At 50.2% G+C, this 16,385-nt stretch overlaps 8 protein-coding genes across 9 annotated transcripts; 6 read left to right on the forward strand and 2 right to left on the reverse strand.

Annotated features, from left to right (window-relative positions):
- Positions 1-717: 717 nt before the first annotated feature.
- On the reverse strand, positions 718-2,431 carry TrAtP1_006888 (uncharacterized protein). Its single transcript, XM_014082301.2, has 2 exons — positions 1,425-2,431; positions 718-1,354 (listed from the first exon to the last, which is right to left on the reverse strand). The coding sequence occupies exons 1-2, from the start codon at positions 1,826-1,828 to the stop codon at positions 1,000-1,002; spliced, it is 759 nt and encodes a 252-aa protein (XP_013937776.2). The 5' UTR covers positions 1,829-2,431; the 3' UTR covers positions 718-999.
- Positions 2,432-2,620: 189 nt separating this feature from the next.
- TrAtP1_006889 (uncharacterized protein) lies at positions 2,621-4,718 on the forward strand. Its single transcript, XM_066113308.1, has one exon. The coding sequence runs from the start codon at positions 3,023-3,025 to the stop codon at positions 4,550-4,552; it is 1,530 nt and encodes a 509-aa protein (XP_065969394.1). The 5' UTR covers positions 2,621-3,022; the 3' UTR covers positions 4,553-4,718.
- Positions 4,719-5,048: 330 nt separating this feature from the next.
- On the forward strand, positions 5,049-6,445 carry TrAtP1_006890 (uncharacterized protein; the record flags this gene model as incomplete). The annotated part of the gene is made up of 2 exons (XM_066113309.1): positions 5,049-5,202; positions 5,265-6,445. The coding sequence occupies 2 exons, from the start codon at positions 5,049-5,051 to the stop codon at positions 6,443-6,445; spliced, it is 1,335 nt and encodes a 444-aa protein (XP_065969395.1).
- Positions 6,446-6,724: 279 nt separating this feature from the next.
- On the forward strand, positions 6,725-8,058 carry TrAtP1_006891 (uncharacterized protein). 2 transcript variants are annotated; one of them, XM_014082299.2, is made up of 3 exons: positions 6,725-7,328; positions 7,398-7,551; positions 7,634-8,058. In XM_014082299.2, exons 1-3 carry the CDS (start codon positions 6,939-6,941, stop codon positions 7,891-7,893), a joined length of 804 nt encoding a protein of 267 aa, XP_013937774.2. In that variant the 5' UTR covers positions 6,725-6,938; the 3' UTR covers positions 7,894-8,058. The 2 variants fall into 2 exon arrangements, with proteins under 2 accessions (XP_013937774.2, XP_065969396.1); XM_066113310.1 differs by having other exon boundaries at positions 7,398-8,058.
- A 454-nt stretch (positions 8,059-8,512) lies between these two features.
- Positions 8,513-9,840, forward strand: TrAtP1_006892 (uncharacterized protein). The gene is made up of 4 exons (XM_014082298.2): positions 8,513-8,782; positions 8,973-9,191; positions 9,253-9,385; positions 9,467-9,840. Exons 1-4 carry the CDS (start codon positions 8,642-8,644, stop codon positions 9,667-9,669), a joined length of 696 nt encoding a protein of 231 aa, XP_013937773.2. The 5' UTR covers positions 8,513-8,641; the 3' UTR covers positions 9,670-9,840.
- A 72-nt stretch (positions 9,841-9,912) lies between these two features.
- On the forward strand, positions 9,913-11,679 carry TrAtP1_006893 (uncharacterized protein). The gene is made up of 3 exons (XM_014082297.2): positions 9,913-10,629; positions 10,762-10,966; positions 11,041-11,679. Exons 1-3 carry the CDS (start codon positions 10,119-10,121, stop codon positions 11,330-11,332), a joined length of 1,008 nt encoding a protein of 335 aa, XP_013937772.2. The 5' UTR covers positions 9,913-10,118; the 3' UTR covers positions 11,333-11,679.
- On the forward strand, positions 11,674-13,669 carry TrAtP1_006894 (uncharacterized protein). Its single transcript, XM_014082296.2, has 3 exons — positions 11,674-12,145; positions 12,233-12,769; positions 12,827-13,669. The coding sequence occupies exons 1-3, from the start codon at positions 11,891-11,893 to the stop codon at positions 13,340-13,342; spliced, it is 1,308 nt and encodes a 435-aa protein (XP_013937771.1). The 5' UTR covers positions 11,674-11,890; the 3' UTR covers positions 13,343-13,669.
- Positions 13,670-14,509, reverse strand: TrAtP1_006895 (uncharacterized protein). Its single transcript, XM_014082295.2, has 2 exons — positions 14,335-14,509; positions 13,670-14,271 (listed from the first exon to the last, which is right to left on the reverse strand). Exons 1-2 carry the CDS (start codon positions 14,393-14,395, stop codon positions 13,916-13,918), a joined length of 417 nt encoding a protein of 138 aa, XP_013937770.1. The 5' UTR covers positions 14,396-14,509; the 3' UTR covers positions 13,670-13,915.
- Positions 14,510-16,385: the final 1,876 nt, after the last annotated feature.

The raw sequence follows: 16,385 nt of genomic DNA on the forward strand, positions 1-16,385 counted from the left end.
CAGGGAAGGGATCGACATTCATGCCCCCAATTTGTGAGTGCAGAAGAGTGCATAGTAGCGCTGAAAGTGGCTTTCGAAACGCTGGCTGTAGATCACTCCGTTTCATGATCTAGCGACTGCCCTCGTTATGGCAGGTAAAAGCTCCGAGCGCATAAGAGCGAGTAAGTGATCCATCTTTGACTAAACTCAAACACAGAGCCTCTCATCTCCAAATCTCAAATTCCTCACGACTTTGCATCAACATCGCCAAAACGGCACAAGCGACTCCAACCCCACGGCACATCCTGCAACTGTGGAGACCCCGGGCTGAGGCCCATCGGCTCGTCCCATCTGGCATTGCGGGAGCAGTTAAGTCCCGCTGCAGCGCCTAACACGGGGATGCTACGCTGCATCTTATTGGAAGAATTCTCACGTCGTGGCAGCGGGCGAGGCATCTCGGTAGACGATTTAGGAAAGGCAGATTAACCTGGATCTTATTTCTCGTCGTCCAACTCGGCAAGGATCGATATGCTTATTTTTGCGGTGTTTTCTGTCGTCTTACAAATTTTTGTTGGAAGGAAAAAGCAGTGAGTGGTTGCGAGGCGTGGGACGCGAAGTTGACAAGATGTGGAACTGTCGGCATCCTGGATAAAGCGGCATCACTTACACCAAGCGAGCAAACAGTTCGATGAGGCAGTGCAAATATACATCGAGCAGCTGCCCGATTGAGCATGATATGAATTCTTTTGCAAGTAGTATTAGAAATTTGTGGCACACGAGCAGTGTCCGAATCTACCCAAATTTGTTCAGTTGTGTGTAACATCATACTACCCAAAGTCTGATATTGCAACCTTGTTGCTAGCTTGGCAAAGTTGTTTGTGTATGGCAATATCTACTCAGTTTTAGAAGATTGAGTGAAGCTCTCTGATATGAATCCTTCGACATTGGCGTAATCCTTAGGCGTAATGCATATGCGCTCGTTCTATGCATTATATTCATACGTGAGAACCTTTCACTCTTTTAATCGTATCGCTTGTTAAACTCTACCCTTGCATTTTCAGCAATTGCATCATCAACCAGAACCTTTATAGCCAGCATCGCCATGCCCTTTCCACTCTTCATTGCCACCTCGTGAGAATCATCTGTTCCTGCAGCGGCGGCAAACTCGCGGCTATGCAGAGAGACACCCGGCGCTGTCTGGATGCCAAATCCACTGTGGATGCCAGGCACCACATGAGTGACATTGCCCATGTCGGTTGAGGCGTTGAAGCTCTCGAGGAGCTTCATATCAACCTTTTCACCAAGTACAGCCATCTCCTCGATGTATGTCTTGCAAAGCACGGGATTGGACATGACGCTCTCGTACGTGTCCGTTCTGTTCTCAAGTTAGAAAGATATTCATCGGTAAGTTTGAAAGATGAAATGGCGAGAGATCTGTTACTTACGGAATATAATTGACCTTGCAAGCAGTTGCCACTGCAGCCGCCTCCATGCAAGCCTTGACTCGCTCTACCAGAAGCGCTCCGCGCTTAGTCGTAGGGGCTCGGACATACCAGTTCATGCGCGTGTAATCGGTGATGACATTTGGCACAGTCCCGCCAACTTCAATCACGCCGTGGATCCTCTCGTCAGGGCGAATCTGCTGGCGCAAAAGCGACACGTTGTTGTACGAGGCAACGGCAGCATCAAGAGCGTTGACGCCATTCCAGGGTTCGCCGGCCGCATGTGCTGTTACACCGCGGAACTCGACGCGGAACTTGAAGCTGGCGATGAGATCCAATCCCGCAACACCAGATACTTGGCTGCCTTCCGAGCCAATCATGCGGTGGATAGACATGGGATGAGCCATGATGGATGCAGCAACGTCCTCGGGGGGGGTTGAAGGCACCGGCGGTAATCAGTTTCGCCTTGCCGCCACCGCCCTCTTCGGCGGGTGTTCCGAGAATTCTCAGCCTGCCTGGGACGCCCAGTTTGGTTAAAGCATGAGCAGCTCCAAGGAATGCGGCTATAGATGATGTGGCAATGAGATTGTGGCCGCAGCCGTGTCCAATGTCAGGCAACGCATCGTACTCGCAGCACACAACAACTTGACGTCCGCCAGAGCCAATGGTGGCCTCGAAGCTGGTATCGAGGCCCCAAGTCTTTCGCTTTACATCAAAGCCCTGCTTCTCCAAGAAAGAGGTGATTGTGTCGTGTGCTTGGAACTCTTTGTAGGCGAGTTCAGGGTTATCGTGGATTGCTCTGTTGACTTCGCGGAGTTGCGCGCTCACCTCGTCAAGGTGAGAATTGACAAGATGCCGTGCTTGCTCGATATCGACTTTGCTGCCCATGTTGACTATGTTCTGCTAGATTGTGAACCTGTTGAAGTTGGAAGTATAAGATCTGATGTGAGTATTGATCAACAAATATATATCTTTTCAAAGTCATCCTGACATGGCTATTTTCATCCTCTGATACGTAAAAGTGGGAGCGTTCCATTGGCTAGTGCCATCTCGCCAACTTGATTGGGTCTCTAACAGATCAATCTCCATTTCCTTGGCGACCATCGGCTGCTTGTTGGCGTCATGCGGGGTAGCAGCCCCAAATCTCAGCAACTGTTAGGCCTTGGTGTAACTTCTGCAAGGCGTACTACGAGCGGCTGAGGCGTACCGACGGTCGGCAACTCAGCCGTAGCGACGGCGCACGAGGACAGCATCTCGCAGGCCTCCATTCTTAGGCGCCTTCTGGAGATTTAAGATGGGGACTCTCGTAGGCCCACAAAAGAGATTGATAATACAGTTCAGATTCAACCTCTCCCATTTCATCAAGGGGTAGACATTTTGTTGCTTGAGTCAAGCATCGTTGAGGGCCATCCGTCCGACAAAACTGGAGCTTGAGTTCAACATGGATCGTGCCAACTCCCCCCGCGGGCCCTCGTCCAAAGACCCGCCGCTCCAAAAACGGATGCTACACTTGTCGCATCAAAAAGGTCAAATGTGACGAACTGCGGCCGCGATGTGAGCGATGCGTTCGTCTAAGACGGCTCTGTGACTATGAGCCCAAGATGAAGCACAATGACGTGTTGGCCATGTCTCGAGGATATAGGCAAGCACTTGAGAGCTCCAAGACATTGCCAACTTGGGCACAACGCGCAGCATTGACTCGGGCTCTTGCTCTTCCAACACGGCTTCCAGAGTTTCCTAGTAGCGCGTGCTCGTTGGATCTCACTTCGGCTGATCATGAGGCGATACGCTATTTCCGTACGACGTTTGCTAGGATCCAGCACACCAAGAATCCTGATTACTCACTCTTCTCCATAATATTCACACTCGCTGAAGATGAGCCCATGGTTATGCATGCCTTGTTGGCTCTCGGAGGCAATGAGATTGAGTTTCGCCGGAACAGCAATGCGGATGGCATTGCCAGCCTGACTCCTGCGACTGGGCAAGGTCGTCATAGCAAGTGGACTCCTGTTCAACACTATTCAGCTGCTCTAGGTCTTTTAGCCGATGTAATTGGGGCTGCAGACGACGGTCGGCAGTTGGAGTTGGACCCCATCTTTGCCGTGTTATACCTGATGCTTGTTTATGAGCAAAAGTATGGTGACGGATCTTGTTCAGGGCTATCAAACCACTTGGCTGGAGCTGCCTTGATTGTGAAACATCGGTGCCAGAAGCTCTCGGATCAAATATCCAAACGTGGGTGGCAGGGGACCCCAGTATTAACTCGAACAAAGCAGCTGCAAGGTCAAACAGATGAACCTGGTTTGTCTCTGTTTGTGATCCGGCTGCTCGTCTGGATTGCCCTTTGTGATTCAACAGCCGCTACTTTCGGGCTTGGTGGCCAATTCAACAGTGAAATCAAGGCCATCATGGGGCCCAATGACACTTCGTCTATTCCCGGGTTCGAGGCTCTGCATAGATACTCGAATTCTTTATATCGTTCAATGTGGGGTGGTTCATATCCGCAGGTAGAACTGCTGGATGACGTGGAGAATCGAGACATCTTTGCGTTTCTCTGCGCCTGCATGCAGCTTCGCGCCATGATTGCTGCACTGGCCAGCCTTGATGTGAATGAGCTTAGGCAGCGCATACCCGCAATTGAAGCTGCCTTTGAGCAAATTGACAAACGTTATGGGGAGCTACTTGAGGTGGCATCAAACATTTCTCTGTCTACAGACAGCTCACATCGCCTAGTCGCCAATATTCGCGCCTTTGTTCCCCTCTATCATGCTTCCAAGCTAGAACTTCTCCGCCTAATTCGAGGAAAAGGAATAGCTACCAGCATAGAAATCGTTCCGAAAGCGCATATTAGCGCCATTATTGATTTGGCCATCCAAGCCGATAAACATCAAGGTATTGAAGCTGTCATTCGAGTTGCTTGGCCGCTCTTTATGGTTGCTCTTGAGACAAACGACGAGGTTCATCAACGCTGGATTCTCAGTCGATTTCAGATGATGAGCCGCTATAGCAAGAATTTAGAACGCGCACACCGATTCTTAAAAGAAGTATTGCCGCTGGGGGGCGTTTCTGGTGAAAGAATATGGGTTGGTGAGAATCCTCGTCTGTTGAATGGTGAGATATTCGTTATTTAGCGTGGCATTTTGTCAAGTTTGGCTGCTGCAGACTACGGGTAGCAAGCAAATCTGAGGATGCGATTTTGGCATGCTTTAAGAAAATGGAGTATATAATGAGTCTATGACACTTTAACGACTTTTAACATGATTGGATATGAGTATGAAGCACGAAATGATAACATTTTAGCCAATGATTATGCTTAGCGAATAGCTTAATACTTGATTTCAGTCAACAATTTAAGTTTCAATGGTTCCATCAGAGAATTAGCAAGCCATACAGCTTCTTTAGCGTGCTCTTAGCCTTCTCTTGCTGAAGGTTGGAATGTTGACTTACAATTCCGGACATGGGTAGATCCAAATACCACTTTAGCTCCAACTAGCACGTCTAGTAGCGAGCTACCAAGCGAGAGACGAGATACCCCATTACCCTTTTTCAAAATAGATTCGTAATGATTAATTCTCAATGCTGTGAAACAGTCACTTGGAACGGCATTAAACTCCATGCTCAATCGCCATGAACTGCAACGAGCTCCAAGAAAGCACCGCTGGGGAGCGATATATGATCAAGCGGCCCAAGGCGCTGCAATGGTTTCATAATGGGCGACTCGTGAAAGAAAACGATGAGGAGCGACAAGCAGGTCGTTTTGAACTGTTCCTCGATTTACTGTGTAAGTTGTGACAACCTTTGAACTGAAAGAAAAGAGGTATTGCTAACAGAGACATCACTCAGACGTTGCCATTGTCGCCAACTTCAGCGACGACCTCGCCGAAAATCCAGATGGACAGCACCTCGCCAAATACATTCTCATCTTTGCGCCTGCATGGCATATATGGGTCGATCTTCGCGAGATCATGAACTCGTACTACACCGATGACCTCCTCCAGCGACTCATCATCTTATGGGTCATGGCGCTCTTGGTTCTGTACGCGAACAATGCCCGCCTCGTTGACGAAGATCTGTCGGCGATGCAAACGACTGCTGGCGCCTACGTCGTTGCCCGATTCACCACCATGTGCGCGTTTCTTGTATGTTCTTTCGCCAGCTATCAGCATCGCGCGCAGGCTCGCATTTTGGCCTTCTTCATGTTCATTGGTCTGTTCATTACCATTCCGCTCTTCTTTGAAGACGTCAGCATTGAGGCCAAAATCGCCGTCGTCGCTGTCGTCATCTTCTATCAGGAGCTTACCTGGTCCCTCACTCTAAGCCCGTGGATCAAGCGCAAGCTAAAGCTTACATACAGCACGGCGGTTGACATTGCTCACGAAATCGACCGCATGGCTGCATTCTTCATCATTATCCTCGGCGAGTTTGTATACAGCGTCATTGTTGGAGATCCAGCTGGGGTGGGCTTGACACAGGGCTATGCCAAAGCTGCTTTTACCCTCATCATTGCCTTTTGTCTCAATTGGATATACGTCAGCGGTGATGGAAGCTTGGAGGCAACACATCCAATTCGGCGATCTGCTTGGACGGCGTTTGGCTTCTTTCTGCTTCATTTGCCGTTGTCCGCGTCGTTCCTCATTGGCGGTCACATTGCAGCCATCAGTACACGGCTGGATGAGTTTGAAGACGGGCAGCGATGGCTATTAGGAGGAGGTCTAGGTGTTGGCATGTTCTGTCTCTGGATCTACGGCATGTTGTATCGTACGCACGACGAAGATTGTCTGATTATGTCAAAGACACCTCGGATCGGTATGCGTTTGGTCGTTGCCATTGTTCTGCTTGCATTGCCCGCAACGAATAATGGCTTGTCTACGACGGATTTCATGGCAATAGTCATGTCGCTGTTTGCGTTTTTGGTCATTTGGGAGACCGTTGGAGGGCTGCTCAAAGGCGCTCAAGTTTTCGAACCCTGGTCTGATCGGAATCCGCCTATAAGAGACGGCGAGGACAGCGAGGAGAATATGTGAGGCGTGCTACTAAGAAATAAACCGTAATGTTGGCGATCAGTTAATTGGACCACAGAAGCATTCAATTCCTCTTTTCATAATGCTTCTATTGGTTACTTGACTTATCCATAATTTATGTGCATATTTACCTGTATACATGTCTGTATCCTCAACTCTGTAGGCCTCCCGCATGGCACAGATAAGCGCCCCTGTACAGCACACGGTTGTGGCCAATCGCACGGCCCAAAACCAAGACCTGTAGGATCAAATATGAGACCGACTCTGTCACAAAAAGGGTTTCTCTTCTTGCATACTGCAGTTTCAAGTTGATCGCGATTGGTCTTCAAGACATTACCGCCTAAGCTCTGCGCTCACTTGCATACATCGCTTAGGCAGCTTTTCGAGCTTTTCCATTTTGTCAACTTCCATTGTGCTTCAAATAAACAGCCATACAAGACTTATTCACTCTTATGTTCCATCTCTTGGTATTTCTCCAAAACAGGCAAACAGAGTCATGTCTTCTATTTCTCGCATCCGAGGCGGTCTAGTAAATGCCCAACGGGAGGCGTCCAGGCATGCTAATGCGGCCAGCCTGCCCAATACTATTCACCGGCCTGATGAAGAGGCTCGCGACATTCATCCTCGCTCCGAAACTTCAATAACTTGCCCCGAAGATGCTTATGTCGAAGCAGAAAATAATGTAGAGAGATATAATAGTATCACTGACGACGACATCATCGGCGAATGCTCGAGCCTTTCCGCTGCGACTCCAGATCATCCTGAAACATCAGCGAATACGACAACGAACTTTGAAGCTACTTCTTCAAAAATTGGAGATATGAACGGGGCGCAAAATTCTTCGGCTCAGAGCCCTGCTGATGGAGCTCAGTCCACAGCTCAACGAGTGAGTACACGAAACGTTATCCGCGAGCTTCCAAGGACATCACATCCTTTTAACACTGTCATCAAATAGCTTGGCAAAGCAGCCCTAGAGAATCCCATGCTTGCTGCAGCTACTGTGGTCACCGGAGCAGGAGTTGCTGTCATTGCTGCTCCCGCTCTTATCACGGCTCCAATCATGGGAATAGCTGGAATGGTGGGATTTACGCCGGCAGGAATAGCTGGAGGTAAGAGAACCGCCAACTTTCCCCGTCATATTAGTATCCACACTGGATGAAGTGCATCTTCTCACTATTGACTGAATTGTAGCTTCTATTGCATCGGCCCTGCAAGCAAGCATTGGCAATGTTGCTGCCGGCAGTCTTTTCGCCACGTTTCAAAGCGCTGCAGCTGGGGGATACGGCGTCGCAGCTTTGACTGGCACGGCTCAGGCTGTTGGAGGTGCCGTTGCCGGCGCTGGAAGCATTGGCACAGCTTGGACTTGGTTGAGAGGCAAGCCGAAAGCAGATTCACCAAACGGAGAACCATCAAAAGCAGAGCAGTCGGAAGCAGGTCCATCAAAGCAGTAGGACGTACCTCAGAACAGGTTTGGGGGATTTCAAGAAGCAGCTTTCACAGTCAGTCGCTCTCTTAATGTTAGGTGAACATATATAATTATATCTCAAACCAAACCGGCATTTAAACTTTACATCAGGGCAGATGGGAATGTAGCAGCACACATTATTATGTACAGGTATGAAGTAGCAGGAATCTGAACAGCTTCACAGTGGAACAGGAAAATATACGTTTGTTAATCATTATCATCCCTTCTTTTATTCTGTTTCTGAGCAATCTAGTGGCCCTGCATATCGTGCTACATGTACATGTACTCACTCAGCAGGAGACCCCCTTGCGTACGTACCTAGGTACATGCACATGTACATGTTGCACCTGCCTGTACAGGTATCTAGTACTACTAGTATGCTGCCACACTGTAGGCCTCCTGCATCAACGTTCCGGCCTTTACGTGCATTAATCTGTGCATGTACTGATACGGGTGCAGCCAACTGTACGACACGCAGATGCACGGGGTGAGGGCAGCAAGGAAAAATTATATCCCTTGCCCTGTGACTTTTATCTGTAACTCCGGCTGCATGCACCTTGGCGTTTTGTTTGGTGGTGCTGCCCAAAACATTAAGTGGCACATGTAGCCTGCAAGCTCCCAGAGCCCAGAGCTTTATCCTTCCTCCCCTGTTTGGTCCCCTCCGCAAGATAATTTCATACGGTGAATTAGTTTACATATTCTACCCCCAGCACGGAGAGAAGAGAGAAGCCAATATGTCTTTCTTCGATCAGCTCGGCCAAGGCTTGGCTATTGTCCAGCGAGAGGCCGCCAGACACATCACCCCCGAAAACATCAACCGAGCAGCTGAAGAACTTCGGAGGCACGCTGATCATGCTGTGCAGCAGATACAACAGGTTTTTGTTCCCTTATTTTATAGCTGCCTGATATCCAACTGATGAAGACAATAGCATGTCACTCCGGAAAACATCAACCGAGCGACCGAAGAGATTCGAAAGCACGCTGGTAATGCTGCGCAGCAAATTCACCAGGCATGTGCTCTTTTTATCACATCTATTCAATATCAAGCTAACAAAAATAACTCAGCACTTCACTCCGGAAAACATTAACCGAGCAGGAGAAGAAATGCAGAAAGCTTTAGGCAATGCGGCGCGAGTTGTAGGCGAGGCGGCTGAGAAGGCTCGACCTCATGTTGAAGGAATCATTACCAATGCCAAAGATAAGGCTAGCCACGTCGAAGAATGGGTCAAGGATGAGAAAAATATTGAAGCCGTAAAAAATGGTGCGCAAGCTGCAGCTCAGGAAGTAGGTGACAGATTCACTTTATGGTCTATGGTTATGAAGCGACCTACTAATATCGATGTAGACTGCCAATTTTGCCAAGGAGAATCCCGGAGTTGTCGCTGGAATACTCATGATGGTTGCTCCTAGGATCATCACCGCCCCGGTCATGGGCGTAGCCAGAGTGCTGGGCTTTACTCCGAGAGGCATTGCCGCCAGTAAGAGCATCTTTTACAGCTTGGTCCAGTCCTTTTTACCATCGCACTTTGTATATACTGACAATGATTTTCAAATTACAGAGTCGGTTGCGTCAGGAGCCCAATCAGCTGCCGGCAACGTCGCTGCCAGGGGCGCTTTTGCCACTGTGCAGAGCGCTGCAGCTGGAGGATACGGTACGGGTGTGCTTGCCAGTATAGTTCGAGTCACAGGAGGAGCTGTAGCTGGCGCGGGCTTAGGAATTAGCTTGGGGGTGGCCATCGACATCCTCCGCCATGTCGTGTAGAGCAAAGAAGGCTGCTCAAGATGCCAGTCCCAACCTTCTGGCTTGAGAAGTTGATACATGTATTCGAAGTAAATCCGTGCCCAAAGTACAGCCAGAAACCAGGTCACGGCCCGTGCCGTTTTGGGCAAAGGACCACATGCAGTCTGTACCTTTAAAAATGGAACTTCATGCTGCTAATTTGGAGACTCTGCGGAGAACCGGGGACGCTCCGCCACCGTGATTAGCGTTTAGTTCGTGTGCCCTGCCAACAGTCGTGAGGGCGCGAGTGAGCGCAAGCGCTGACTGACTAAGGCGAGATGGTTGTTCCTATTCTGGACAAATGGAATCTCCGTCGCAATTCTAGCGAGAACAAATCGTGAGCAGTTTCCACTGCCTCCCTTGCGCGTGCCGATCCAACTGTCTGGAAATCTTCAACAGAGGCCTGGTCGTAGCTGGATGCGAATGCGACGATGGAGAAACCCGCAGATACAAGAGACACAGCCGACACAACAGCTGCTGCTGCCGTCGCCAAGCATTCAAAGGACGAAGCGTCGCCGTCACCAACCTCGACGCCGGCAAAGAAGCCTCGCATCGGGTCCTCTCCTCGCGCCGGGTCTTCCCCTGCTGAGGTAGCAGCTTCGCCGGGCTCGGCGCCGTTTATCGCAGATTTGAATCCCGATGCAACCATCGAAGCCGACGATGCGGCCAGCGATGCCGGCTACGAGAGCGATTCAGCGTCGCGAGCCTCGACATCAATCTGCAGCACTGTGCGCGACTACGAATTCGAGAATAACAGGCGCTATCACCGGTTTCAAGAGGGGCGATACCAGTTCCCCAACGACGAGCCGGAGCAGGAGAGGGAGGACATGAAGCACGCAATGATTGTGCATCTTTGCCAGGGGAAGCTTCACTATGCGCCGCTGGACCACCCGCAGAAGATTCTGGATGTTGGGACGGGAACGGGCATCTGGGCTATTGACAGTAAGTAAGAAACTCTCATTGATTTTACGGCACTCTTTGCGCAAACTGCTGTTTGTTCTTTTTCTCGCTTCAGAGCCTGGCAAGAGAGAGCATGATATGACCAGTCATAAGTAACCATGCGATTGCTTCTAGTGGGAGACGAATACCCGGAAGCAGATATTCAAGGCATTGACCTGAGTCCAATCCAGCCGCAATGGGTGCCGCCGAATGTTTCCTTCATGGTTGATGATGCCGAGGCAGAGTGGTTGATACCGCCACAGTCTCTAGACTATATTCACATACGGCATATGACCTCTTCAATACGGGACTGGCCTACATTATTATCGCGGGCATATCGGTAAGCCGTTCTTGGAATTTGCCTCATCAAAAATCCCATATTGGTAACATGACACTAACGTTTTCTGCCAATAGAGCCTTGAAGCCTGGCGGATGGATCGAGCTGCAAGAACTGAAATTCCAAGTCAAGTGCGACGACGGAACGTTGCGCGAAGGCAACATGATTCAAAATTTCTACGAAACAATGGAAAGCGCGCTCGTCCATTTCAACGTCGATCTGCTAGCTATGCGACACAACAAGAAGAACGTCACCGAGGCGGGTTTTATCGACGTCACCGAGATACCCTTCAAGATCCCGATCGGCACATGGCCGAAAGACCCCCCGGCTGAAGATGGTTGGGCTCTACAACAGGAGCATGATTCATGATGCGCTGTATGGAGTTGCCGCGAGACCCTTTACGCGGGGGCTCAAGTGGACACTGGACGAGCTGGAAATCTATCTAGTGGATGTCCGCAAGGAACTAACAGACGGCAGTCAGCATGGCTACATGCCATTTAATATTGTTATAGGGCAGAAACCAAGTTGAAGACGAAGGCATTTTTTCCTTCACGATACTCAAGACAAGAATAGAGACACAACTCAAGCAGCATACGCTTACGTACATACAAAATTAGAAGTTAATAGTATAATAGACCGCGCTCTTTTATTTAGTGCAATCAGAAGTTCCCCGCGTCTGCGGAGCTGAGAATTTCGATTACACTACTATAGGCGACAGAGCGCCTAGATCGATCCATCCGTCCACTTGTGGCCTCAGCCCATGTTCTCTTTTACAGCACCCTGTTGCAGAATAAGAGGGAGGGGTGGAGACATCCAGACGCGATGCAATGGAATCGGAGGCGGATTTAATCCCTCGACTCAATCGAGATGGTCCAGCTCTCATCCTATCAGCCAGCCTCACTTTGACGCACAGTTCCGATTTGAACAATGGCATCTCAATCCGTCCAGCGGATGACGCTTCTCTCGCAGGAGATTGCCGCCAAGACGAAGGTTATCACCGACCACCTTACTGCAAAGGGTCTGGATGCCGCATCGTTTGATAAGCATGGGCTTGCCGAGTTTCCCATTTCTCAGGATGACGAGGAGCCGTACAAGGCTCGGTTGGAGCTTATATCCCTGACTAAGGAGCTTCATGATATTGCTTTAGGTCCTAAGGAAGGGTTGAGATACTTGGCGTGGGATGTGAGTATACAAGTGATTCATTGGCTACGCAGCAGCAACTTGACTTTTTCCCAAATTCAACAGTCGAGCTAACATCAACGGGCATAGTGTGTAAACACCCTCTCTCTCCAATCAATATGGGAATTCAAAATCGCCGACGCCGTCCCCCTCATCGGCAAAGTCTCCTACGAATACCTCACGCTCAAAGTCAAAGAGCTAAACAACGGTCTTCAACTCTCAGTCCTTGATCTCCGCCGCCTCGTCCGCCACGCCATCACCAACCGCATCTTCGTAGAGCCCGAAAAGGGCTTCGTGGCGCATTCCCGCACTTCGCGGCTTATTCGTGAAGATGCGCCCCTGCGGAGCTGGGTTGGCTTCATGTGCAACGACTTGTGGCTGCCGGTGGCTCATGTCATCCCGGCGATGAAGAAGTGGCCGGCGAGCGAGGAGTCGACCGAGACTGGGGTGAATCTCGCGTATAAGCAGGATCTCCCGTGGTTTGACTTTATTCAGCAGGATCAGGTGTTTTCTAAGAGATATAATCTGGCCATGCAGGCTCATGGTAGCGGAGAGGGGTATTCCATGGAGACTGTGATTAAGGGATATCCCTGGGAGAAGCTCCCCCAAGATGGCACAGTCGTCGATGTAAGTCCAAGGCTGGGAACCTATAACAGAACAATCACTGACTTACGCGTCCCTCAGATGGGCGGCAACCAAGGCTACATCTCCTTCGCCCTCGCCCAAGCCTTCCCCAACCTCTCCTTCATCGTCCAAGACACCGCCGGCATGCGCACTCCCGAAACCATCGGCAGTGTCCCCACAGACCTCCAACCCAGAGTCCAGCTCACCACGCACGACTTCTTCACCCCGCAGCCCGTCCTCGCCGCCGCTTACTTCTTCCGCATGATCTTCCACGGCTTCTCTGACAAATACTGCCTGCAGATTCTCAGAGCGCTCATCCCTTCGCTTAGGCGGGGCGCAAAGGTTATTATCAACGATGGGGCCCTTCCGGAGCCGGGCACGGCGGGGTACATTGAGGATAGGACAATGAGGACGCTGGATCTGTTTATGCAAGTCACGGTGAACGCGAGGGAGAGGGAGCCGGATGACTGGAGAGAACTGTTTAGACGCGCTGATGAGCGGTTCCAGTTTAACGGTATATGGCAGCCGGAGAAGTCGAGGATGTGGTTTATCGAGGCCGAGTGGGTTGGAGAGTAGCGGGAATTGACATCAAGCATGAGTGTATGAAAGCAATTGGCGTAAAATTGATACAAATCTTGAATTCATAATACGGACATGGCGGAGGTGACTGCTGTCACAATGCGGCCGCAAGACTGGCTAGACGAGCAACTATGCATATATTTACCCTGTCCGAATATGAATGACGAAAGCTTACACCTCACGCTGCGGCTAATGCATCTCCATCTTGTCGAATCTGGCGGCCACGTCGATCTGCTTACATTGCTCCGCCATTTCCGTGATCCACCATTTCTCGGCTAGTATTGTCATAAGCGATTTCACTCTCAGTACGATATGATCAAAATACTAAAAGTAATGATGCCCGATGAGGGTATTGTGTATAATTTAGTAGTAGCGTCTGCCGTTTAACTCGTTTAATGCTCATTACACATCCAACAAGTCTTCATTCCCGTATACCCATGATATAAAAATGAAAGTAAAAATCAATCCCAATGCAGTTCCTGCCATATCCAATGATGCGATGCAATTCCATAATGGTCAAACCAGGCCTAAACCCAAAAGTTTTGTTCTCGAGCGGACAAATTTGATGACTTAGAGGCCGCAGTTGCTCACAGCGACCTGAGAGGCGGTGGCGTCGACACGTCCGTATTGAACGGCGTTACCGTTGGTCAGGGCATTCATGGCGTCGAGGCCAATGTTGAATCCAGCAGCGCTGTGGTCAACAGCCAAGACGTAGATGGTCTTGCCGCTGTATGTGAGCTTCCAGCAGGTGCCGCAGCTGGGGGAGTTCCAGCCAGCGACGGCCTGGACACCACCAATGTATGGGAAGCGAGGGATCTGGCCCTGGGTTTGCCAGTGGTATCTGGTGATGAGGCCGTTGGCGCCGTCGGAGCAAGAGACGACAGTCAGGGAGCGAGAAGCGTCATCGTAGCCGGTATCGTACGAGACTGTGTGGATGAGTTCATGTTAGCAAAATGAGCGATCCGAATATGTGTGATAGTCCATCGTACCGGTATCAGCAGAGACTGCGGCGGTGAAGAGAGCAAGCTTGAAGAGGCTGGAGAACTGCATCTTGACTGAGTTGTTGAGTTGATGAGGTATAGATATTATATAAAGCTGAGTAGTGAAGCGAATGTGCTGAAGATGGTTGAGTGGTTGATTGTTGTGATGAAGGCTGAAGATGATGGTTCAGAGCAATTGGACTCTTTGGCGAGGACGACTCTGGTCTTTATACTTCAGAGCAACTTGCCCGTCATGGCCGCTTTGGGACTTGCCCGTCGAAAAAACTCAGTCGCCTCTTCCTTCTGCTCCGATGGATCGTGGTATCCATCCATCGCCAAGTCCTCCCGCCTACTGCAATGCCAGTTAGCCAAGCCCCTCTTCCTTCCCTTCGGAAGTATACTTACATATGACATGGGAAATAACCAGATACTACTAGTACTACAAGCAGTTAATCGGGAGGTAGAATGGGTAGCAATCGTTGTGACCAGTCAACTGCGCTCAGGCATCATCCTGCTCTTTGCTCGTGTCCGATCATCTGATGCCGATTCTGGTCCACAAATCCACAAATAGCAACACAACATCCCTGCCCTGGTGCGTAGTATTTCTCTCTTGAGCCAGCTAGCAGCCTGACCCTAACAAGCGGCTCGTAACTTGTTTGTTGTGGCAGTTGAACGGTGGACAACAAGCCCTGAAGAGATCCATCCATCGGGTTGGTACATGATCCTACGTGGTACGTGCGGCACGGGCCATTTGATGCTGTGTTTCTGTGTTGCTGGGCTATAAGTCCATCTCCGATGGGTTGCGTTGCTGCGTGTGCACGGAGTCGGTATCACGGAGATTCTCATTCGTAATAGCTTTACACCGAAAGAAGAGAGGAAAATAGGAGACGGGAATTCACCTTTGCAATTAAGCTCGTATTTTTGCCTCTGCATTAGAGATGGCTGTCAGAGGCGTCCATCCGTTGCTCCTCCAGTCCTAGTGCATCTCGTCACTCAGTCGAGCCGCTCACTCTCAGTCCATCATGTCTCCTCTTCAGCCCTCAGAGATGCATTCTTCCAGTTAGTTCTTCTTGCTAGCAGCCCATCTTCTGCAAGCGACCCTACCGGACCATCGGGGGATTTTTTCCTGTCAACGACGGTCCTCCCAATCGCCCAATCCCTTCCCCGGACAGGGACCCTGGAGCATCGCCACAGCCGCAAGTAGCGCACGCTGTGTCGATCCGGCTCGTATTGATGACGCAGTGTACCGGCCTTGTGATGCACCTGGTACGAGAAATGGGACGGTTGGCGGTTTGTCTAGACTACATGTGTAGACGACGCCAAAGATGGGTCGGGAGCGTGCATTGCATGTACGAGTAGGATGTAGTTGAAGCCCAACGGATTGTAATACGAGACGACTGTGATTTTGAATTTTTATCCTTATTTTTATTTTATTTTATTTTCCCCCTACCGTTGATTCCTTTGTTCTTCGAGAATCACATTCCTAGCCCAAGTCCTTCTAGATAACATCTCCCTACCTACCAACACAACCGAGGTCGCGGACTGCCACCGCGTGATGGAGCTGTGCCGGCATATACGAACCTCAGTGCATGAAAACTAGTCAAGTAGGCAGTACAGTAAAACGACAAGCAGGAAAATGCGGGCAAAACAGACCAGCATCTACCCAGTGCCGGGCATCCACTCGATCTAACGCTTGTTGTAGGTCCGCTGCGGAGCAACGTCGAATAGCTTGCTGCGTCACCCAGAATTACTTCCCAGTCAGGCAATGCGTGTTGGTGCAACGCCGCTGCGGCCGACATTTTGACCCGGGGGGGGCCGGTCCAGCTCGACAGCGCATCCATGTCCTTGGCTATGATTTAGGAGGATTCAAAGGATAGGGCTGGCGGGAGGTTGCTGGTAATGGAGTACGCCGGACTAGGTGGCTTGGTGAATACTGGACGACGTAAGCCGAGAGGCGTCTGTCATGATTCAAGGTTATCTCCTTTGTACGGTGACAAGTGCATCTTCGCTCGAAGCACCGAATAGGGTTTATTTCTCGAGAGTACCATTGTATAAAAATA

Source organism: Trichoderma atroviride, chromosome 3 (assembly GCF_020647795.1).
Source record: "Trichoderma atroviride chromosome 3, complete sequence".
Classification (NCBI taxonomy): domain Eukaryota; kingdom Fungi; phylum Ascomycota; class Sordariomycetes; order Hypocreales; family Hypocreaceae; genus Trichoderma; species Trichoderma atroviride.

Excerpts from the sequence above, each read along its gene's own strand:
- TrAtP1_006889 (XM_066113308.1), top strand. The coding sequence starts at position 3,023 with ATGAAGCACAATGACGTGTTGGCCATGTCTCGAGGATATAGGCAAGCA.
- TrAtP1_006894 (XM_014082296.2), top strand. The coding sequence starts at position 11,891 with ATGGCATCTCAATCCGTCCAGCGGATGACGCTTCTCTCGCAGGAGATT. Across the intron at positions 12,146-12,232 it reads TGAGATACTTGGCGTGGGAT|TGTGTAAACACCCTCTCTCT; the intron begins GTGAGTATACAA and ends CAACGGGCATAG. Across the intron at positions 12,770-12,826 it reads AAGATGGCACAGTCGTCGAT|ATGGGCGGCAACCAAGGCTA; the intron begins GTAAGTCCAAGG and ends CGCGTCCCTCAG.
- TrAtP1_006888 (XM_014082301.2), bottom strand. The coding sequence starts at position 1,828 with ATGGCTCATCCCATGTCTATCCACCGCATGATTGGCTCGGAAGGCAGC. Across the intron at positions 1,355-1,424 it reads TGCAAGGTCAATTATATTCC|AACGGACACGTACGAGAGCG; the intron begins GTAAGTAACAGA and ends ACTTGAGAACAG.
- TrAtP1_006892 (XM_014082298.2), top strand. The coding sequence starts at position 8,642 with ATGTCTTTCTTCGATCAGCTCGGCCAAGGCTTGGCTATTGTCCAGCGA. Across the intron at positions 8,783-8,972 it reads CTGTGCAGCAGATACAACAG|CACTTCACTCCGGAAAACAT; the intron begins GTTTTTGTTCCC and ends AAAATAACTCAG. Across the intron at positions 9,386-9,466 it reads TCCGAGAGGCATTGCCGCCA|AGTCGGTTGCGTCAGGAGCC; the intron begins GTAAGAGCATCT and ends TTCAAATTACAG.
- TrAtP1_006893 (XM_014082297.2), top strand. The coding sequence starts at position 10,119 with ATGGAGAAACCCGCAGATACAAGAGACACAGCCGACACAACAGCTGCT. Across the intron at positions 10,630-10,761 it reads GGGCATCTGGGCTATTGACA|TGGGAGACGAATACCCGGAA; the intron begins GTAAGTAAGAAA and ends GATTGCTTCTAG. Across the intron at positions 10,967-11,040 it reads TTATTATCGCGGGCATATCG|AGCCTTGAAGCCTGGCGGAT; the intron begins GTAAGCCGTTCT and ends TTCTGCCAATAG.
- TrAtP1_006891 (XM_014082299.2), top strand. The coding sequence starts at position 6,939 with ATGTCTTCTATTTCTCGCATCCGAGGCGGTCTAGTAAATGCCCAACGG. Across the intron at positions 7,329-7,397 it reads CTCAGTCCACAGCTCAACGA|CTTGGCAAAGCAGCCCTAGA; the intron begins GTGAGTACACGA and ends GTCATCAAATAG. Across the intron at positions 7,552-7,633 it reads GCCGGCAGGAATAGCTGGAG|CTTCTATTGCATCGGCCCTG; the intron begins GTAAGAGAACCG and ends ACTGAATTGTAG.
- TrAtP1_006895 (XM_014082295.2), bottom strand. The coding sequence starts at position 14,395 with ATGCAGTTCTCCAGCCTCTTCAAGCTTGCTCTCTTCACCGCCGCAGTC. Across the intron at positions 14,272-14,334 it reads CGCAGTCTCTGCTGATACCG|TCTCGTACGATACCGGCTAC; the intron begins GTACGATGGACT and ends TCATCCACACAG.